Raw genomic sequence first — 23,241 nt, forward strand, 5'->3', positions numbered from 1 at the left:
ATAGTGGTCCCAGGGATTCAATCTGGAACTTTGGAGCCACAGACATGAGAATCTCTTTGCAAAACATTATACTATCTCCCCCATCCTATAATTTCTTTTAGAGAGATTGAAAGGGAGAGAGACTATAGCACTGAAGCTTCCTTCAAGGTGGTAGATGCCAGGATTGAACTTGGGTCATGCACATAACAAAGTAGCACCTCATCCAAGTGAGCTATTTTGCTGGCCCTGCTGTGTACAGTTCTTAACCGTAGAGGTACAGGAAGAGGTAGCCAGCTATTGTCATCTGGGCACAGATGTGGAGTCCATGTTTGAGCAATGGGTCAGGCCACCCAGCAGGACTGGCTGAAATAGGAAGGCAGCATTCCAACAGGGCCAGGCAAGCTTGCACACCACACAGAAATTCCTCTTTAAAAAAAAAAAAGAGCAATATGCCAATGGAAAGAAACACACTGCTAATACCCTCAATCATTTCCAAAAAGTTTTTAATGGGTGACCAGCTGGGGTGTTTTCAATGATATAAACAGACATTACAAGCAGTAGAAAATGAAGAACACTGTATTCATGTTTATTTCTAATGACAAGAAACAGAACATCAGTCTCTTGTTTGTACAAAAATACCTGAAAGTTTACAATTAAGTACACCAGTCAAAGAGCTATGTACAGAATAAAGCAAAGCACATGGAATAAAAGTTTTGTCTTTGAAGTTCATACCTTCTGCGTTCCCCTGAAAAATGTTTGTATGGTCACTGGGTTGCACTGTGACAGGGCAAACCGGTTATCAGGTGTTGAGCGCAGAAAATAGAAGACAAAACGTCTCGACTTAGGCACATTATTTCTTCAAGATTTAGCCAACAAATGACAAAGTTCTGGAACTCTAACCCCTAAGGGGACAGAGCTCACCTATTAAACTCTAATAATACCCAAAGCATTTGGCATTTTCCTTCTCAACTTTAGTCCAGACTATGTGGAGTTTTCATTTAGGAAAGAAAATTACAGGCAGAGAGATAAAAAGTCAACAGGCTCCAAAATGACCCTGAGCTGTCCCGTTTACATTCATGTTATTTAAATACAAAAATAAAAGTCGAAGGCCCGTCAGCCCTCGGTGGGCTGGGCTGGATGCTGCACCCTTGAGGGACTGGCTGTTTCCAGGTGTGATTCAGTCCCACCTGCCCTGTACAGGGTGGCAGTGGGGGCTGTGGGGAGTTTACTCTCCAACAAATTCACTTAGGTTGGAAGGTACAAGACGACATCAAACCAGCTACATACAAAACCGTGAGTCAGAGTCAAGCTTCTGTCCTCCTCTTAAATAAAATGCTTATTCATAAATAGGAAATACTGCAGTACTAGCTGTCTGCCAGAGAGGGCGCAATCTCATCGCACTGCTGCAGACTGGTCTATGTAAACAGGAAAAAAAAAGAAATCATAGTTTGTTTTTTTTTTTAAGTTTTTTTTTTTTAAGGTTTTACTTCCAACCAGTGAAGAGGGGGGGAAAGGTTGGCATGTGAGTGTGTGTGTGTGTGTGTGTGTGTGTGTGTGTGTCTTAACAGTGTCGGTATCTGTTCCTAAAGTGAACTTTAGTGGAAGCACATCATGCCAGGTATGAGCTTGACCCTGGCCTAAGGGTCTATAGTTTGGAAGATTCACTAACTATGAAAGAAAGAAAATACAATTAAACAGAGTTTTGTTTGTTTGTTTTTTTTGTTCTTGGTGGAAAAAAAGTTTTTACTGAAATTTTTTTCATTTGTGTTTTAAGTAGATATATCATGGAAATCAACTAGTCTGGCCTGTAAACTAAAACACAGTGTCTCTATGTCATAGACTTACTTACAAGCGGATATGTGTTACCAAGATCTGTTAGGACTGTCCTAAACTACATGTATGTCCCCTGGAGACCATGGGGGTGGGGGGAGGAGTCCAGGCCATCAGGTGAGGAGCACACCTCCACCAAGGGCCCAATAGCACAACTGCCACCTCAGAAAAGAGAATCCTTTCCTGGCCACTGTCATCCTTCCGTGTCTCTACTTGGGAGCCCTTTCTACCTAAGAGGCCAAAAACCAAAGATCTGGCCACTCTCACGTCTGGACACTCAGCTATAGGGACAGGGAGGAAGGGCCTGGGGGACAAGTCAGGCCCCCATTGGACTCAGCTCCTGGAGTGGGATGCAGGGTTGTGTTGCTACAGCATTTCAAGGTCCACACCGCTGTGAGGTACTTAGCCCCATTTGGCAGCACGCTGAGAGGAGCTTGTAGTTAACTCTCAGCCACTGGCTTATAGGGTTTTTCAGCAGGACAGAGGTCATCAAACAAAAAATAAAAGGTCAATTATTACCAGGCTGCAGATGCATCCATTTTGACAGTTCCTTCTCCATCACCACAGAAGCTGACCTGCCACAAGTGAGTCCCTTTCCTTTTAGATTCTTTAGTCCGAGGGAAGCAGGAAGCCAGGAAAGGGAGTGATCATTTCAGAACAAGCTAAGGATACATCAGGGGGACAATACAAGGTAGGCTGCCAGGAGGTTGGGGGCGGGCAGACAGTGGCCTGAGGAAGTGGGTGTCAATCAGGTCAGCCTGCAAGGACCAGAGCCTGGTCACCCAGCCCTGCTGCATGGTGGAACAGTGATCTTTCCAAAGACATCATGTCTCCTAAACTGTGGAGTGGACAGGACATGCCAGTGGCAAGAGGAGGGGACAACTCTGCATAGAGAAGTGACTGGCAGGCCATGATGGCGCCACCCACAGGCCAAATGCCCACCACCTTTCATGGGAAAAGAAGTTTCTTCAAGTATACTAGGGAAGACTGGGGCATTGTTATCAGGAAGCTGAATCCACCTATAGTGACCTGTAGAAAGTGGGGAACCCCCCCTGGAAACATGGCGAGGGGTGTGTGTGTGTGGGGGGGGCACAGTCAGCCTGGGAAGTCTGCCCACCTGTTCCAACTGTCTTTCTGTCTGATGCACTCAAAAGCCAAAACCTCTCTCCAACCATGGGCTGAACACATGAGTTAAAACAAAGGAGTGCAAAGAAAAAAAAAAGTGATTGATACAGATAATAAAAAAAAGTAAACATCTTAGTTTTAATTGTCAAGATTATTCCAGGGCAAGAGTTCCATTTCTGATGACTTCTCTTGGGTTCTCGTTCCTATGTGGCCCAGCCAAGACGATCATTCCAGTTCATTTTCAAATCTGCACTGGCTCTGTCATGCCCCTCACCCCCCACACTCCCCCCTCCCCCGCCCATCCTGGCCAGCACGAGAGGGGGACGACCCGGTGGATCGCAGCAGCAAATCATCGTGGAGTCCAACAAACTAGTCAGATCTTGGCTGGTTGGCACTGGATATCTCCGGCCCACGCAAGTCCCCACAGGCGGAGGAGGAGTTTCTGGCGCTCACACCCCCGCACAGACCTCGTCTCCATTCCAGTGTCAGCGTCCTCCAGTCGTCATCCAGGAGTCACTCTGAGGTCATAAGGCCACGCGGATGCAATGGTGCTTGAGTTTGCAAGGCAGGACGCCTTTGTTGAGCTGGTAAAAGTCCACAAGCTGGATCAGGTCAGAGAATTTGGTGTTCCCATCGTCCAGGCTGAAGAACATCTGTCCGTCATCCTCACACTAGAGAGACATAAGAACACCTGCCTAGTTAGAGGCCGTGCACAGCAGGGCGCTACCCGATGTGAGGGCCGAGGTCAGCTCCCTCTGCTCAGGATGAGGAGGCCGCATGGAAGCTGGAAGGCAGGTGCTGCTGGGGGAGCAACCTGAGTTCAAGATGGGGAGTGCAGTTACTAAGGCCTGTGGGGCACCACTGGCCCCCAGGTTCCCTGACATCATTGGGGATGAGCTCTATGCTCCTTCCAGTTCACCTGTTCATGAGTTTTCCCTGTCAGCCTATGAGTAGCCATGCACAAAGAGTACAGTCCTGGGTTCTGAGAGACCACAGGAATCTCTTTCGTCCCACAGATACATTGCTCCAATATAAAGCAAACTTTGGATGAGGTACGGCCTTTTAAAAGATATATATTTTATTTGTTTTATTTTAATGAGATAAATAAAAATAGAAACATACAGAAAGGGGGTGGGGGAGAGAGAGAGATACTAGAGTATTGCTCAGCTCTGGCTCATGGCAGTACAGGGGATTGAACTTGAGACTCTGGAGCGTCAGGGAGACAGAGAGAGGTAGAGGGAAAGACACGCAGTATCACAGCTTCCTCCAAACTGGGAGGAGCCCGGCTCAAACCTGGTGGTGTACATGGCAAAACAAGTGCATTATCCAAGGGAGCTATCTTGCTAGTTTATTCTCCTTCTTTAAAAAAAGTAAGAGGGCTGGAAACATCGCATAAGGGTTCTGCAAAAAGACCCTCATTGAATCTGAGGCACCAAAGGTCTCAGGTTCAATCCCCAGCACCACCAGATGCCAGAGCTGAACAATGCTCTGGTAAAAAAAAATAGATAAATAAAATAAGACTTTTATTAATTTGCTATTGGTTTAGTCAATTGGTTGTTGGGTATATATTTTTTTCCCCTAGTGGTGCCAGAGATCAAACCTATGGCCTCACACTTGGAAAGCTTATGGTCTACTACTGAACTACATCCCAATCCTCCATTGTCTTCCTGCCATGAAATAGGCTGTCACACTGTAGTATGCTATGAATAGCAGTCAGATGTTGAAAGCCCATCTTTATGGCTGTCCACTGTAAGTTCACTTGAAGCTCCTATCAAACCATCACAAAATGCTGGAAACATATCACCTGCCCATCAAGTGCAAAACCTCACTGGGTCTGGGGAAGGGAGAGGCCTCACTGCCTCTGAGCAGAAAAAGCACCTAGAACAACAGTGCAGCCCGATTCTAAGCAAACTTAAAGCCTAGGACTGTGCAATGGGGGTCCCTGAACTGCCCCAAAGTTACTAGTTACATGACTCCTTAGGAAAGTTCCCTGCTGAGTGTACTGATATTAGAACATGTGATGGATGGCGACACACAAACACCTGCCACATTGACCCTCTGCAACCCACTCACTTACCCCACGACCCCCACTGTCCCCTTCTCCTCTTCAAAACCATTAAAACTGAGTAAACTTGGAGCTGAGTGGTGGCACATCTGATTGAGCACACACATTCCCATGCATAAGGAGGTGGGATCGAGCGTCTGCTCCCCACCTGCAAGGCAGAAGCTTCATAAGTGGTGAAGCAGGTCTGCAAATGTCTCTCTCTCCCTCTCTGCTTCCCCCTCCCCTCTCAATTTCTCTGTTAGGAGAAAAAGGAGGGGACAGGTGGTGGTGCACCTGGTTAAGAGCAGACATGAAAGTGTGCAAGGACCTCAGTTCAAGTCCCTCCCTGTTCCCCACCTGCAGGGGGAAAACGAACGGTGAAGTAGGGCTGCAGGTATCTCTCTGTCTCTTTCTACCTCCCCCTTTCTCCTCAGTTTCTCTGTCTCTATCTAATAATTAGTAAATAAAAATTTAAAAAGAAAGAAGAAAAGAAAAACAAATAAGCAAACGTAGACCTGAGGAAACTGACAGGGTAGTCTAGCTGGGGTCAGCTGTGCGGGGCCCCTTTCTGGCTTTCTGGCAATAAAGTTTTTCTCTTTGGGAGTCCTGCCTCTGATGCTAGCTTTCTAGCAGGCAGATCCTTCCTCTGGTGTTGAGCTGGTTAACAAGTGTTTTCTACCCAGGTATGAAACAACAACAGTCAAACCTATTGTGGTACACCAGTTTTCATGAGCATAATGAACCTATAACAGGCATACCCAAAGGATAGCGTCTGTGCTCCTAACAGCCAGGTATAAAGAGTTAAGAGTAAAAGCTGACTGTAAGTCATTCTGACTTCATGTGCTCTTGGCTCCTCTCAGTGTTCTTAACTCTCAGCCTATCATCTGACCCTGCTCTCTCTCATTTGGGGTCACTTCAGCTGGAACTATGAGTCAGGTGAGCAGGCAAGTCCCAGAAATGCCACATGGTTCCCGACCTCTCAAGAAAATTATTTTAATGTATTCCCCACTTTACTGGGGGTGGGGGTTAATACTTCAGAGTACAGATGTTATTGACACATAGGTGTCAATAATCCCTCATCTCCCCATGATAAATATGTAAAAAATACTCCTCTCTCATGACCTAGGTCATTTCCCCCATCTTGTACCAGGACCCCAGCCAATCCCATACCATCCCTTTCCCACCTTTCCCAGAGTCCTCTGCTTTGGTGCAAACACACCACACCCAGTCTAAGTATCACCTTATGTTTTTCCCTTTCTGTCCTCAAGAAGTTCTTGAAAGGACCTTACTTGTGAGCTTTGGGACATACAGCTTGTTGAACTTAATGCTGTGCAGCCTTTTTAATCTACAACTTGAAAGGTGCATTATGAATGAAGCCAGAAAATGTAAAGGCAAAGGTGGTTGTGAAAATGTCCATACTTACAGGTAAGATCTGGAAATTTTTAATCTTCTGGTGATGACACAGTGTGAGGACGAATGCCTTTGGGTTGCTCTGACTATCTCGGAGGAGGAAGAGCCTGTGGAAAGGAATATCATCAGCCAACTGCTCACTGTGTTCATAGGCTGCAGAGGGATGGACACAGTGTATGAGGGAAACTGCTACGCTGCATCTCTGGCCCCATTTTCACTCTCTCTCTCTCTTTTGTATTTTTAGATTATTTATTAATGAGAAAGATAGGAGGAGAGAGAAAGAAGCAGACATTACTCTGGTACATGCGCTGCCAGGGACTGAACTTGGGACCTCATGCTTGAAAGTTCAATGCCCCATCCACTGTGCCACCTTCCAGACTATCACTCTCTATTTTTAAGAGAGGTGTAGAGAGAGGGAGGAAGAAACATCAAGACACCATTCAACCCATGAGTCTGCTCAGCGCTATTATGTGGTGTCAGGAACTGAACATGGGTCTCAAGCATAAGGCATATAGTCTCTTCAGAGCCATCTCCTTAGCCCCCTGTTAATTAATTGATGTTTTTTGTTTTGCCATCAGTGTTACTTCTGAGGTTTTGTGTCTGCATGATTCCACTGCTCCCAGTGGATCTTCTCTATAGAGAGTGAGAGACAGAGAGGGAGAGAGGCAGAAAGAGAAAGAGAGATAACGTGACACTGCACCGCAGCTCAGGAAACTTCCCCCATACAGGTGCTTCTGTATGGTGGCCAGGATCTCAAGCTCACGTCCTTGTGCATGATAAAGTGTGTGTTCTACTTGCAGAGCAAACTCCTGGCCCCAATTGCTAATTTTAACATGGAGACATAATGCTTTGATCTGGAAACACACACACACACACACACACACACACACACACACACACACACACACTTCCTTGCTGCATCTGGCTTGTAGCCATCATGCTTCAGTTACTGCCTCACACCCAGCTCCCTTGAAGGTTCGTCTCTTTTGCCGTGAACGAGGGCTTGGCAGTAAATATAGCTAATTGCAGGAACAGATGTGGGGAAAGGACAGGATGAGGCAGGCACATTATATGCCAGAAAGAAGGAAAGGTTAAAGAACCAAGACCCTGAAGGCAGCTTGGCCAAATTTGTAATCTACGAGTCCACAGAGCTGCTAAATTAAAAGAGAAAAAAAGCTCCTTCTTGGAGCAGAAGGCCAGCTAAACAAACAGAAGGACAATGGACTAGAAGACCACCATTTGGTGATCAGGACAGATAACCCTGAATAAACATGATCTTTGATGGATGCTGACAGCAGCAGATCAAAGTGGAGAAGTGGGTGAGAAAGGAAGCACATTCATCATCACTCTGGGTCATGTCTCCCTTTCCCCCCACTTATGACCGAGAGCAGAATAGTAAGTGTGCAATACTAAGACCTAGCTCATAACATCTTTTTTTGTTCTGTAATGAAGTTTTAAATATTTTTTCAATTTATTTATTCAACTTGATAGGACAGAGGGAAATTGAGAGGGGAGAGGGAGATAGGAAGAGAGACAGGGGACCAGGTGGTGGCGGTCCAGGCTAAGCACACATAGTTCTAAGCACAAGGATCAATTTGAGCCCCCGGCTCCCCACCTGCGGGGGGGGGGGGTCACTTTACAAGCGGTGAAGCAGGTCTGCAGGTGTCTTTCCTTCTGTCTCTCCCTCTCCATCTTCCCCATCTCTCTCAATTTCTCTCTGTCCTATCCAATGAAATGGAAAAAATGGCCACCAGGAGCAGTGTATTCTTAGTGCCAGCACTGTGCACCAGTGTATAACCCTAGAGGCAAATAAATAAACAAATAAATAAGGAACAGAGACATAAAGACATCTGCAGACTTGCTCTACTGCTCATGTAGCTCCCCCACTGCAGGTGGGGGTTGGGGGCCATGCACATGCTAAAGTGTGTGTTCAACCAGGTGCACCACTGCCCAGCCCTACCCATAAGCCTCTTCATCAAGGGTTCAAGTCAACTCCACCAGGAGACACACTTCTTCCTGGGCTCTCCCAGAGAAGTGAGCCTAAGATAACTCAACATCACCTCTGGGCACTCCTGCCAAAAAGGGGTCTATACCCTAAATCAAGTCAAAGTAACCAGAGTCACCTAAGTCAGAAGTCAGCAGAAGCTGATCTCTACCTGGAATAAGTATCACTGATAGACAAAGGAAGGAAGGAAGGAAGGAAGGAAGGAAGGAAGGAAGGAAGGAAGGAAGGAAGGAACTGACACAGAGCACAGGGTATAGTGAGGGGTTTAGATCACTGGTAAAATATGAGTAAGTACATACGTTCAGTGCCAGAAGTACACTAGGGTCAATTTCCTTTTTTTTTTTTTTTTAATGGTACTGTGGGCATGGGTCTTTGTTCTTACAAATCTTAGGCTCAAATAATTATGGTTAAAAGGGTATCATTCCACAACTTAATCTCAAATATCTCAGAACAAAACCAAATCAACCACAGGTGGAAGAGAAATAATCTAGGAGAAGAAAGAATCCCAAATCATTGCTTTTGCATAGGTTAGCTGTTAGGACAGACAATCATATACTAAAAAGAAGAGAAAAATGTTCCAAGTCACAAAGAAGAAATGACCTGAGAGGAAACACACTTTTACTGTATTAGAAAACAATCTAGGGTAATCATCAGCAGCTAGATTTCAATGTGGACAATGTGGGGTCAGAATAGTCCTATTTTATAATGGTAAAGATGTTTGATTTTATGAGAGGACTTCTATGATATTATGCCTTATCTTGTTTTTTCAGAATACATGTAAGGAGACAACAGCCAGGATGGAATTCCAGGTTTGGCTGGGGTCCAGGGGAGGGACTACAGGCTTTACATGAAAGGCTGGCCTGCCTGCCTGCGTGCTTCCCTTCCTCCCTCTCTCCCTTGCTTCTTTACACCAGGTTTATCACTAAGGCTAGGTATCTATATAAGTAATCCACTGCTCCCAGTGGCCATTTTTCCTTCTTCTTGTTTTGTTTTTGTTTTTTCTCTTCTCTTTTTTCTTTATTAGATAAGGCAGAGAGAAATTGAGAGGGGAGGGGGAGATAGAGAGACACCTGCCAACCTGCTTCACCACTGCTTCACCCTGCAGATGGGGAGAGAGGCTCGAACACAGGTCCTTGAGCATGGTAATGGGCCTGGGCAACCACATATGCCACTGCCTGGCCACCAAGATCTGCTTTCTCAGTCATTTAATTCCAAAATAAGCTATTCACACCATTCATACCAATCCAAACGCAAGAGTCTGTCACACTATAGAAAAAGCCATGTCTATCCTCCTCCCCTGCCCTCTTACCCATCTCCCTGATGTTTTTTCTCTGGACAGGGAGACTCAGGCCTGGGTCACTCACTGATGGATTATGGGAGACACTGCTTCTCAGTTTGGGGGCATGACCTCAGGAGATGCTGAATTTCCTCAAAGCTTGGGTACATAGGCAGCACATAAAGGGTTTCTCTCTGAAGTGAATACTAATACAAAGATGTTAAGGGCAGCTCTGATGGACAAGAGGCCAGGACATCTGGGACTGCCTGAATCCATAGCCACTTTGCTTTGTTTCTGTCACTTCTCCCCTCCTATGACTGTGGAAAAACTTTAGGACAGCACCACACCAGAGTAGTAGTAGGAAGGGTTTTCAAGAGCACAAGGGGAAACACTTTACAATGAGGGAGGAGCTTCAGAAAGGTCGCCACACCTGGAAGACAGAAGCCCAATAGAAAAGACAGATCATCTCAGGAGACCAATGGGAAGTTGGCTCCAGGTAGGACTACAATTGGGCACTTCAGTGAAGGGGGAGCACATGGAAGGAACATTTTCTTCATGGCCCTTGTGAAAATGTCACATGAGCTCTTAATGTACCTTAACTGTGTTTCTGCACATTCTCTACCTCACATCTTTGAAATGAAAAGTTTGCACTTTGCACACCTGATCACAGAGCCATTTATGATTCTTCCCAAGGGTGAAGAGACCTGACTTCACTTGGGAGAGAACTGGCTCTAGGGTCTCCTCTCAGACCCAGGGCCAGTCCTTCCATAACAGAAGGGTTCAGGAGACAAGAAGATTCTTGGATCTGTTGCTTACTAGCCTGATGTTTGGGAGGTTACCTATCTGCACAAGTGTAGGTGTAGTCACCTACAAAAGCAGATTAACAGATGAAACTCTGGAAGAAGAATGTGAGATGTCAGCAATCACAGCCAGCACAACACAGAGAGTCCCTGACGTCCCAGAAAACAGTGAGGCCAGGGGCAAAGCCTGTGCCATGGAATGAATGGGACACAGAAAAGACAGTGGCAGGGCCAGCTAAATCCTCACCTTTATCAGGAACTCAAATCTGACTCTTAGTAACCTAGAAACCTCTTTCTCTCCCCAGAAGAAGGAAGACATAGTTTCGAAATATCCAAGTTTCCATAAGCTTCTTTCAATTGGTAGATGGGAATGGAATGCAGACAAGGAGGCCTGAATATCAACAGGAAACTTTTAGTGAAGGGGACAGCACAGCTGGTTTGCTCCTTCCAAAGATCCTTCTCGGGGGCCAGGCAGCGAAGGAACTGAGTGCACATGGTAACATGTGCAAGGACCCAGGTTCGAGACCCGCTCCCCACCTGCAGGGAGTGAAGCTTCTGAGGCATGAAGCAGGGCTATGAAGCAGGGCAGCAGGTGTCTCTCCTTCTCTCTCTCCCCTTTTCTCTTAAAATATTTTATTTATTCATGAGAAAGGTAGAAGGAGAGATAAGAAGAAGCAGACATCACTCTGGTTACATGTGCTGCCAGGGATTGAACTCAGGATCCCATGCTTGAAAAGCCAATGCTTTATCCACTGTGCCACCTCCTGGACCACTCTTTTTCTCTAGCTCCTCCTCCACTTTCAAATTCTCTCTGTGCTATCAAAGAAAATAGAAAGGGGGAAAAAAAGGTCACTGGGAGCAGTGGATTCATACTGCCGGCACAAGCCCCAGCGATAACTCTGGTGGCAAATAAATACATAGAATAAAATGAAATATCCTTCTTAAGGTCCTGTGATAGGCTGTGGACAGTAAAGGAGGGGGATGGAAATGAATTAAACAGCTCTGTGGGAACTTGAAGGGGTGGGTGAGGTTGGAGTGCTGAAACACAAATGTGTGAGAAACACACACACACACACACACACCTGGATACTTGGGGCTTCACAGACACATGCAGGCAGTTTATTTCAGGCTCTTCTCATCTCTTTCCCCTTCTTTTTCATTCAGTAAGACAGAAGTTGAGAGGTGAGGAGATAGAGAAGAAGACAAAGACACCTGCAGGCCTGCTTCACCACTTATGAAACATACCACCTGCAGGTGGGGAGTAGGAACTCAAACATGGGTCCCTGTGCTGATCCTGGTACATAATACTATATGCGCTTAACTGGGTGCACCAGTGTCCCCCTCACCCCACCGTTTCTGGCCTTATCTTCACATTATAATTTGAGGCCACAGCTGTATAGTTCATAATGCCTTATCCTCTCACACTGCCTCCCAAAATCATTTTTCTTTTTTCTATTATGCTCTCTGAACTGGCTGCCTTGTTACCTCTGTAGGGCTCAATAAAGACTAGGTATCGATTATTTAATTTACCTTGTTTTTCAAACACATTTCTTCCTTAAACACAGGCATTAACAGGAGCCGTGGCATTGTTGTGATGACACCTGACTCAGTCCCCATCAGCTTTAGCTTGGCTGCTACCAGAGCTCCAGAAGCCCAATGTCAGGAGAGAAAATTATAACCTCAGAGACAATTGAGGCCGAGGAGAGAAGCTGCTGTTTACAGACATGGAAGACACAGCCAGGAGGGGACATTCTCACTTCCTCACCCCAGCTGAGAGGATGGTCAGCAATGACAATACCAGAACATTCTTCCAGGACTTGCTTTTGATGCAGCCCAGGGCTAGAAATCAATAGACTGGCCTCCAAACACTGGAACATACACAATGAATATGCACATGCACAGAAACAATGCAGGGAAAGAGGAATTTCTCATGACAGGCCTCAATCTCCTTAGGTCTGCCAGAGGCTTCGTACAGGAGAAACATACTTTATTACAATCAGGAGAGGTGTCATTTCTAATGTGCAAAAGTAACATTCCAAAGACTGAGTTAAGGGACAACTGTAGGGTCACATAAGAAATATCTGTTCTTCACACTGTAACTCAATTTTAATTGTGAATGCAGCTAGGATCCAAACGAAAAATGGGGGAAAGAAGGAGGAGAAGAAGAAAGGAAAGAAAGGGAGAAGGTAAGGAAAAGAAACAATACACAATTATAAAGGTGAATCATAAAATGAATGCATTTTATGATTAGGAAAAAATATATTTGCCATGATTCAAAAACCCAGAATGCTATGGGAAAGAACTGATACATGTAGTCATATGAGATTCATATTTTTTAAAAAATATTTATTTATTTTCTCTTCTGTTGCCCTTGTTTTATTGTTGTAGCTATTATTGTTGTTGTTATTGATGTCGTCATTGTTGGATAGGACAGAGAGAAATGGAGAGAGGAGGGGAAGACAGAAAGGAAGAGAAAAATAGACACCTGCAGACCAGCTTCACCGCCTATAAAGGGACTCCCCTGTAGGTGGAGGCCCGGGGGCTCGAACCAGGATCTTTATGCTGGTCCTTGCGCTTGGTGCCATGTATGCTTAACCTGCTGTGCTACCACCAACTCCCCAAGATTCATATTTTTAAAAATGTTGTATGGCCAAAAGGAACAAAACCATAAGCAAAGTCAAAAGACAAATGACAGATAAAATGTTCACGACTTAAAAAGAAAAAAAAAATCACAACATAGGGTAAAAGATACAGACAGAATTACAACAAGAAAAGAAATGTAAATAATAGAAGCTCCACCCCCTGAGTGAAATGAAAGTGATACTTCCTTTTCAGTTTGACAAGCTTAAGGGGAAATGCCACTCTGACAAATTTCTGGGGGAGCAGCTACCATGTATGGGGGTCTGTACCTTGCAGAGAGGGGTCAGAATCAGACAATACTTGCTGGTAGGAGGGAAGCCTTTGTCCCTGCGCTGGATGATTGAACACTAAAAGCAAAGATGCATTAGCAAAAAGACGCAATGATGGAGACATGAAGGAGGCCTGTCACAACAGCCCAGAGGTTACATACAGGCAATAAGGGCCCCATAGGCCCCATGGAGGCAGCAACCAACACAGGTGAGCAGAGAACACACCTGGAATCAGCATGTTGGGGTGGGGGTGGGTCCCTGAGAAGACCTGACCCACGACTGGCCAGCAAGGCTGTGCTGGCTCCCACAGCACTGGGTTCTGTGCTGTCTGTCTGTCTCTCTCTGAAAAGAAGGCAGCCTGGAGCAGTGAAGCTCTGGTGTCCAAGTAGGGAAATTAGTTCATCTGGGAGGCTGCAAGTGTTTTCATGCAAGTGAGCCAGGTTCCAACCCAGCGCCCACTAAGTGGAGGGGGAGGGGAGCTTCGGTGCTGTGGTGTCTTCCCCTCTCTCCCTCTGTGTCTGTCCCTTTGTTTCTATCAGAAAAAGTCAGGCCAAAGTGGTGAAGCCTCAGTAATGGAAAAAAGTCATTTCATAATGATAGTTTAATAACAACAGTAATACTACTAATAAAAGAACCCAGGGCTAGGTGGTGGCACACTGATTAAGTACAGGCTACAGTGCACAAAGACTCAGGTTCAAGCTCCCACTTCCCACAGAACTGCTTCATGAGCAGTGAAGCAGGTCTGCAGGTATCTCTATCTCTCTTCCTCTCTATCTCCCCCCTTCTCTCTAAATTTCTTTCTGCCTTTATAAAATGAAAAAAAAAATACTAAAAGATCCCCACAACTTAATTAATCACTAGAGGCAGGTGGCAAATTGATAGCTGACAAATGAAAGGGAAATAACTATTGAGCACAACTTAGTCTCCTCCCCCACATTCCCCACTTGCTGACCCCATGCCCTCTTCCAATACCAAGTCGAATACCAAGGGATAGACATGTTTTTTTTCCTGCTAAAAATAAAATAAAATAAAATAAAATAAAATAAAATAAAAGGAGGCAGGGTTGTGGTACACCTGGTTGAATGCACATGTTACAGTGTGCAAGAACCTAAGTTCAAGTCCTCAGTGCCCACCTGCATGGGGAAAGCTTTGCAAGTGGTGAAGCAGGAATGTAGGTGTCTCTTCCTCTCTACCGCCCCCTTCTCTCTCCATTTCTAACCATTTCTATGAATAAATAAAGATAATAATTAAAAAAAAGATGGAGGAAGAGGAAGGGCAGAACTAATGGCAATTAGTTCTTTATTAGCAATGGCAGAAAACAATGATTTTGAAGCCAAGGAAGGTAGCAAGCAGGACTCACAAGTGTGACATCCCAGATTTGATTTCTGACACTGCATAGGCTAGAGAAGACCTCTAGTTCCTCCCTCTCCCTCTCCCTCTCCCTTCTCCCTCTCCCTCTCTCTCTCTCTCTCTCTCGCGCGCACGCCCTCCTCCTCCAAATAAAGTATGGATCCTGGGCATATAAAAGGACGCAGGTCAGTCACTGGGTGGGGTGACGGGGACAGAGCTCTTTCAGGGAGTGGGGGGTGGCCACATCTGCACCCATTATTCAACAGGAAGATGAGAGGACAGCCACATTCCCCTCCTCTGCTTCTCCACAATCAGCAAACAGAACACACCTGGACGACCTCCCAGAAGAAATCAGTTTGAATTGAACCAGGCCTCTGATGCTCACTTTACAGGAAATCAGGGAAACAGATGAACATAGGAACAGAAACCAGTTAAACAAGAGCAAGTGACCTGCTGCTTCCATCACTGACAGACAGGAGTGCTGGGGAGATAGCATAATGGTTCTGCAAAAGACTTTGATGCCTGAAGTTCTGAGGTTCCAGGTTCAATCCCCAGAACCACCATAAGTCAGAGCTGAGCAGGGCTCTGGTCTTCTTTCTCTCTGTATTTCTTTCTCATTAAAAAAAAAGATACACAGACACACAGAAAAAGAAAAAAGACAAGGAAAAATGGAGTAGGATAGATTATTCTGCTCAGAGAGACTTAAGAAATGGTTCAAATATACAAATGGGGGAGGGGGAAACTAATACAGAGAGATATCTCACTGGGCAGTAACACAAATAATTAAAGAATCTGGGGCTGGGAGGTGGCAGACCTGGTTAAGCACAGTTGTACAATGTACAAGGACTTTGGTTCAAGCTCCCAGTATCTACCTGTGGGGGGGGGGGCGGGGGGGGAGCTTCACAAACAGTGAAGCAGATGTCTCTGTCTCTCTCCCTCTTCCTTCTCAATTTCTCTATGTCTATCCAATTAAAAGAAAAAGAAAAAGATAATTTGGCGAGAATGGAAACAAACACAAGAAGTTTAACATTGCAGCAGCTGAGAAATAAAAACAAGTATATTAATACTTTTCTGAGATTAAAAATTGGAAAATTTCCAGAATAACACTCAAATGATGAATGGAAGAATTTTTGGAGATGAGCAGTATGGAGGAGGAACGTGTGTTTGTTCAGATCCCAAGCACGGTCTCAGAGGTGAACCAAGGGGCTCTCAGGCTCCATCAGTTGGTCCAGTCTCCATCCCCAGCCCCAGTCAGTCAGGAGCTGTCCCTCTTCCATTCTCAGGCCAGCTCTGAGGCCCCAGTTCCCTACCAGGCTGCTCTCTCACTGCAGGGGCTCCCTTGCCCTCCTCCACAGTGTCTTACCCATCCACCAGCCCCTGTTGCTTGATGAGCCTGTGCGACTCTTCCCGGGAGATCCTGCCGTGAAACCAGTGCTGTGTCCTGTGAATCACTGCGGGAGGGAGAGAAGGATGGGTGGCCTTGGTCCCTGAGCGCAGCAGTGTCCCTGAAATATCAACCCATTACTACCAGCAAAGGCCCCCTGACTCCCATAGGGTGGGGACTGCACTCTCAGGGCCCAGGTCACTTAGTGAAGCTCAGTGACAGGAGGCTGGAACTGCAGGGTGTCTGCGTCTGCTCAAAGAGCTAGCCTCTAGTGGCTTACCTGTGCTGAGGGCGGAGGGATGCAGGGGGCTTTGACTGCCCAGGACATTCATCCGTGCACTCCGCTTCTGTAAGAGAAAGCTCCTGTCAGCACTGCAGACAACAGACAAACATGACCCACAGGGATGCCTTGGGGGGGGGACTGGCCAGGATGAGAGGGGACAGACCTCTGGGTGTGCATGTGGCAGTGGGGGAAGACAGTCACCTGAGCCCAGCTGGCCAGGCACCACAAGCAGCTTGTGGGCCAAGTTCTTAGAAAAATAAAAGGCGGGGGAGATAGCACAATGGTTCTGCAAAAGACTCCCATGCCTGAGGCTCTGAGGTCTCAGGTTTAATATCAGCACCACCATCAGCCAGAGCTGATCTGTGCTCTGGTCTCCCTCATTAAAATAAGTAAATAAATAAAGGGGGCCAGGTGGTAGTGCAGTGGGTTAAGCGCACATGGCGCAAAGCACAGTGACTGGAGTAAGGACCTGGTTTGAGCCCCTGGCTCCCCACCTGCAGGGGGGTGGCTTCACAAGTGGTGAAGCAGGCCTGCAGGTGTCTGTCTGTCTTTCTCTCCCCCCTGCCTCTTCTCTTCTCTCCATTTTTCTCTGTCCTATCCAACAACAACATCAATGGCAACAATAACAACAACCACAACAACGTCAACAAAATGGGAAAAAATGACCTCCAGGAGCAGTGGATTCACAGGCACCGAGCCCTAGCAATAACTCTGGAGGCAAAATAAATAAATAAATAAATAAATAAATATCTTTTAAGAAAAAAATTCCCTGAGTGTTTGAAATCAACCCAGTGCTAAAGCAGAGACTCCCAATCCTCACACACAAAAAGAACAAAGTGTCTGCCAGAAGAGAGAAGAAAAGCTCAAGTGAGCACTGAATTTGGGCCTAGTTCCCTGAGTGACAGACGCCTGCGTTTTGGGACACCCTCATCCACTGCTCACTTAGAAAAGGAAGGCCAAGGAGCCCCCTCTAGGCGTGAGCTTTGGCCTCACATTGGCAATAGGTCTTTGAACCTTGGAGAGTTGGCACAGGGTCTTCCCATCTGGAGAAGGGACTATTAGAAGTCAGGAAGCCAGGGTGTGCAATGCCCCTTCATCTGCTGGCCTTATGGGGTGGGCTTTGTGGACAGTGGCTCGGACACCCATGAACAGCAACTGGAGGCATGAGGAGCCCAGAGGCACCAAGGGCTCCCTCTGATAAGTCAAGAGTTGGATTCTGCTTTCCTCGGCCATGCAGGCCCTGTGCCTCCCCCCTCTCCCCCCAACTATTTCTCTGGGCAGCACAGTCGGGGCCAGCGTCTTACCCTCCAGGCATGTCCCTCTTCCATGGCCGCACACTGAGCCTCTGCTGGATTCTCAATCACTCGGCCCGTCTGCCCAGAAAAGTCCATCGCCACCAGGGAGTTCTCAGAGACACTGCGCTGCAGGGGACAGGCCAGGGTTGTGAGATGCAGGGAAAGCAGTTGCCCGACCCCCAAGGAGTTTACCAGTTTTCACATTTATTATGAGATTCCACAACTTCACTCACCACCGGTGTGTTGAAGGGGGAGAGGAGGCCTTTCCTCTGCTGTGGGATCCTGTAGTTCTGGTAGAGGAGCATCCCATACTGCAAGGGAAAAGCAGAGAGTGTGACCCTGGTCCCGGAGTCCCCACGCTGACCTGAACTGACAGGCCAACACCCAACAGAGCACATGCCCATGGTCCTGCTGGTAATTGTCTCCCCACAGAAGATGATGGCTTTGGGGCTACTGGGGGTGCAAGGCAGTCACAACTGCAGAAATGAGAATATCAAAGGAAACAGTCAAATATTGCTTTGGGTCAGTCAGGTTCTAAATACTTTAGGGAGAGGAGAGAGAGAGGGAGACAGTGAGAGAGAGAGAGAAGAGAAGAGAAGAGAAGAGAAGAGAGGAGAGACATCTGAGGCACTGCTCTACTGTTAAAGAAGTTTCCTCCAGATTTTGTATTTCATTCATCACTGAAGGACCTTCCCACTGATTTAGGATCCTTGGTGAGGAGCCATTTTCTTTTTCTGCATGTCCTCTACCCCATGATCCTCTGCCTTATTATTATGTAAAAGAGCCCTGGCCACCCACTGCTTCTGGGAAAGTAAATGTTTTTTTCTTTTTTAAAATATTTATTTATTCCCTTTTGTTGCCCTTTTTTTTTTGCCTCCAGGGTTATTGTTGGGGCTCAGTGCCTGCACCATAAATCCACTGCTCCTGGAGGCCATTTTTTCCCCTTTTGTTTCCCCTGCTGTTGTAGCCTTGTTGTGTTTATTATTGTTATTGTTGATGTCGTTCGTTGTTGGATAGGACAGAGAGAAATAGAGAGAGGAGGGGAAGACAGAGAGGGGGAGAGAAAGATAGACACCTGCAGACCTGCTTCACCACTTGTGAAGCGACTCCCCTGCAGTTGGGCAGCCAGGGGCTCGAACCGGGATCCTTACTCCGGTCCTTGAACTTTATGCCACACGTGCCTAACCCGCTGCACTACCACCCGACCCCCAGCCCTTGTTGTTTTATTGTTGTAGTTACTGATGTCGTTGGATAGGACAGAGACAAATGGAGAGAGGAGGGGAAGACAGGGGGAGAGAAAGATAGACACCTGCAGACCTGCTTCACCACCTGTGAAGTGACCTCCCTGCAGGTGGGGAGCCGGGGGCTTGCACTGTGATCCTTGCTCCAGTCCTTGCTCTTTGTACCACCTGCGCTTAACCCCCTGCGCTACCGCCCGACTCTCATAAACGTTGTTTTCTTTAGTTGATTTTAATATTTTTGTCTCTATTTTTCAGTAATAATGTGCCAGGGTGTATTTATTTGCTTGCTTCTAGGTTTAGGTAGTAGTGTGATAACTCTGAGGAAATCCTTGGTTATTATGTCTTCGACATTTCCATTGACTGGTCTGGCTCTTCCTTTATGGAGGTGCCCGTTAGAGCTTCTCATTGTGTTCAGAATGAGTTTGTTTCAAAAATAGGCATAAGTGCAGAGTATAGAGCTGGAGCTTAGATTACCAGCCTTGCAGGTTAGGGAAATGCAGCTTTGCTTCCTCTGTTAAGGATTCAAGATTCAGCGCCAGCTGATGGAGTCAACAAGGAAGAACTTGATTAATGTTAACAGGACACAGGAAGAACTTACACTCTTAAAGAATCCTGGGCATCCAAAAAAGGGAAGGTCCAGCTTATATAGGGGGCTGAAGGGCTGAGAGCAGAAAGTATTGTCAATGCAGAGGCTGCAAGGCTAAGTTAGTGGGACAAGTACCCATTGCTCAGGGTCTGGTTGCCTTAGTTACTGTTATCTTTTCTCGCATAGCTGCGTCTGGGGAAAGTTTAGCCTTAGGACTTTGAAGCTTTCATTAGTTGCAGGCCCACAAGCAAAGCACTGCTAAGAGGAGGAACTCTTCTAAGTCCAGAAAGAATCCAAGTTTAGGGAAAAATTAAGTGTTGACATGGAGGTAATTACAATAAAAACTGAGTGTGTAAACAACAAGAACAGCAATAGATCTCAAGTTGACTTAACATGTGCATAGAATTATGAAACAACTAACCAAAACACTTGTAAAGGGGGAGATGGGGTAAGTGGAATTAGGGTTTTCACAGTGGTTTGGAAGTAATGAAAGTCCTAAGCCATTTAAGATTTTAATTAAAAGATGTACACTCTGAACTCTGAGGTAATGACTAAAAGTAGTAAGCAACAGGTTAACAGAGGCAAAAAGTACAAAGAAAATACTTGATGAATTTCCCTACATGGAAAGAGAAAAAAGAAAAGAATACAAATATATATATATATATATAGAGAGAGAGAGAATAGGAAGATAGGAAGAGCAAATTAAAAATTAAATAGCATGTTGCTGACTTAACCACAAATACCACTAATTGCCATAGGAAATCATGTACTTTCCAAAAAATAGTCCAACTGAAAAATAATCAGAGGGAAAGAAAAAACAATGTTTATAAAAGACAAGGCCTAGGCAGAAGAAAGAAGAGAAACAAAACCCCTCAAAACAAACAAAAAACTCATCAAACCAACTACAGTGGTGTTTGAAAAGGGTTGGTTACATGTGAAGAATGAGTACTCTAAGATTGTGTGCAGCTAATAATAATACACACACACGTGCATGCACGCACACTCCATTATAGATAAAATACATGGGTGGGAGGAGTCGGGGCTGTGAACAGGTCCCACTAGGAAGAGAAGCTCAGGTCTGGAGCTCTCTGAGGCTTCTTCAGAGCCTCTTCTCTAGGTACCAAGTTTAATTTGTATCCTGAGCTCCTTGCCAGGCTCTGAGTCCTGCAGTGAATTTACTAAAATCTCCTCTTGAATCACATGTGTGGTGTGTGTGTATGTAATATATTTACATAAAATATGTCTTGTTTCTTTTAGCTTTGATCACACACACATTTTACTAGTAAATTTTGAACAGTAATTTTTACAAAATTCTAAGATTTCAGGATGGGCCAACCAAATAGCTCACTTGGATAGTGCACTGCTTTGCTATGGGTTCAAGTCTGGCACCTACTGAATTAAAGAAAGCTTTGATGCTGTGGCCTCCAGCACTCTTTCCATCTCTATCTTAAATAGTAACAATAATATTAGTATACTCATACTCATACATGGTGAGTGTAAGTCTTTGCCCTCCACATCTTCTTTCTAGTCTGTATTCTTTCTCCTTTACTCTTTCTATGGAAATTCAGCAAGTATTTTCCTTTGTACTTTTTCGCCTCTGTGTTCTTCTTTCCTTAGTTTTCACAAAGTCTAAGAGACAGGATGGTTAATAGTGTTTTGAAACAAACACCCAGATAGCTGATTCTAAGTTTTACTTCGCTAATTAAGGCTAAAACAGTGCCCCATTAATCGTAGATTAGATGTAGTTTTGCCCTATTTTTTTTAATAATGATTCAAAACTATTTTCTAATTGTCTTGGGTATTTTGTTCTTGGCCAGTGAGTTACTTAACTTGCTTGTCCTTTAAATAGGTCTAAACTATACTCTGCTTGCATTGTAGGTTCTGTTTTGACTTCACTGTCAAAGGTGCTAAAATGGTTTCCACATTTATTTTATTTATTTAGTTATTTTTTTAAAAGATTTTATTTATTTATGAGAAAGACAGGAGGAGAGAGAAAGAACCAGACATCACTCTGGTACATGTGCTGCCGGGGATTGAACACGGGACCTAATGCTTGGATTGAACTTGGGACCTAATGCTTGAGAGTCCAAAGCTTTATCATTGCGCCACCCCCCAGACCACGGTTTCCACATTCATTATCTGGAGCTCGACACTATGAAACAATGCTCTTTTCATCTACAGACACTAGGCTCTTCACAGGGCTAGTTTTATTGATATACATTACTTCAATTTAAATAAATAGTTAAATATATAACACATAAATATATATTTACATATTTGACTACACACTTATTTATAGAGAAAGACCAGAACACTGTGTCATTCAAATATGATGCCCAGGATCAAACCCTAGGTCTCACTCATGCAGATAATGTGTTTTACCTGCTAACCCATCTCCCCATCTACTGTGTAAATTCTTTACAAGATTTAGATATTAACTCTCTGCATATGTGGCATAGCAGGGTTTTTAAAAAATTTTTTTTCCTTTAAAATTTTTGTTGAGCAGGTTTTAAAGAAAATCTGTAGGCCTATCAATCCTTTCTCTTTCATACTTTCTTCTGTTGCTTTAAAGGCATATAGCCACAGATGTAGTTTTCTCCTTTTTCTGTGGTATACTTCTTAATTTTATGCACATTTAATTGAGTATGACACCCACAGACAATAAAAGAAGGTGGCAGCTGCTATTTTGCTTTTGTTTCTGAAAAGACTGCAGAGATGTTTCTAGTCAGGATAATGACAGTTCTTAGCTGTGCAAAGTCACTGTTTGCTAAGGAACATGCTCCCCATATGTTAACACAGTAAACAACAGAGTAACATAAATATAATGCCGATTCCTTTATCTTGGAATTAATTAAACTCTCAACATTTACCTTCTTCAGTGAGATTATATCTTTGTGTAAATGTGACACAAAGGTTAAGGGTCACAGGCTAGTGTATTTCATTTTCTTTTTAATGTGACTTTAAGGACTTTGGACACTCCTAGGTGTTTTATTTGGCCACCCTATCTCCTTAAAATTCTTGCCTCTTCTGTAAGAGAGCATTCACTGAGTGGGTCAGATATTTTCTTGCACATTATTACAGGCCCTAAACTGGTCAAAGGCTTTGAATCAATTTGATGGGTGCATCTATCATTTCTTATCTGCAGGTTACCTGCTGAGATGCCCAGAGCTGAGCAGTGTGTCATAGTCTACCCCCAGTCTAACACTGCACAAGACATTTATTATGCTGAAAAGAATAAGCTCATGAGCACCTGAATCAGCATTACATGTAGTAACTCAAGACATCAAGTATAGAGCATTTTCTTAAGAAATTTTATTCGTAAAATGTAAACACTGACAAGACCATAGGATAAGGGGGGTACAATTCCAAACAATTCCCATCACCAGAACTCCGTATTCCATCCCCTCTCTATAGCTTTCCTATTCTTTAACCCTCTGGGAGTATAGAACATTTTAACAGACTCTATGGACTGATGTTTTTAAGCCAGTAGGCAGCTGGTGAAATGGCTCAGTGTGTAGAGAACAGAGCTAGTCAAGCTTTTTAGTTTATCACATGAGCAATTTCCAAGCCCCAGGAAGGTAACCACTTTAATGGAGCTCTGTAATCTTGTAGGAGGCACATAAATCAGGAATGGTGGTACCCAGGTGTCAGTGGACAGGGAATCCCAGCTATCTGCATGGAGAGAAATGCCCATATAAAGGCCACATCTGGTGAGGTTCTCCAA

General features: G+C 45.0%; 1 protein-coding gene across 8 annotated transcripts in view; it reads right to left on the reverse strand.

The window, feature by feature from the left end:
• Positions 1–465: 465 nt before the first annotated feature.
• The window catches only part of GRB10 (growth factor receptor bound protein 10), a 195,293-nt gene continuing 172,517 nt past the window's right edge, over positions 466–23,241 (reverse strand). For 6 of the 8 annotated variants that reach the window (XM_060171547.1, XM_060171546.1, XM_060171544.1 and 3 more), the window contains 6 exons: positions 17,924–18,001; positions 17,700–17,816; positions 16,393–16,459; positions 16,092–16,233; positions 6,402–6,495; positions 466–3,605 (listed from right to left, as the gene is read on the reverse strand). In XM_060171547.1, the coding sequence (XP_060027530.1) occupies positions 3,459–3,605; positions 6,402–6,495; positions 16,092–16,233; positions 16,393–16,459; positions 17,700–17,816; positions 17,924–18,001 (645 nt within the window). In that variant the 3' untranslated portion in view covers positions 466–3,458. The remainder of the gene's footprint in view (positions 3,606–6,401; positions 6,496–16,091; positions 16,234–16,392; positions 16,460–17,699; positions 17,817–17,923; positions 18,002–23,241) is intronic. The other 2 variants (XM_007528169.3, XM_060171548.1) reach the window with 2 other exon arrangements.

Source organism: Erinaceus europaeus, chromosome 14, assembly GCF_950295315.1.
Source record: "Erinaceus europaeus chromosome 14, mEriEur2.1, whole genome shotgun sequence".
Lineage (NCBI taxonomy): Eukaryota > Metazoa > Chordata > Mammalia > Eulipotyphla > Erinaceidae > Erinaceus > Erinaceus europaeus.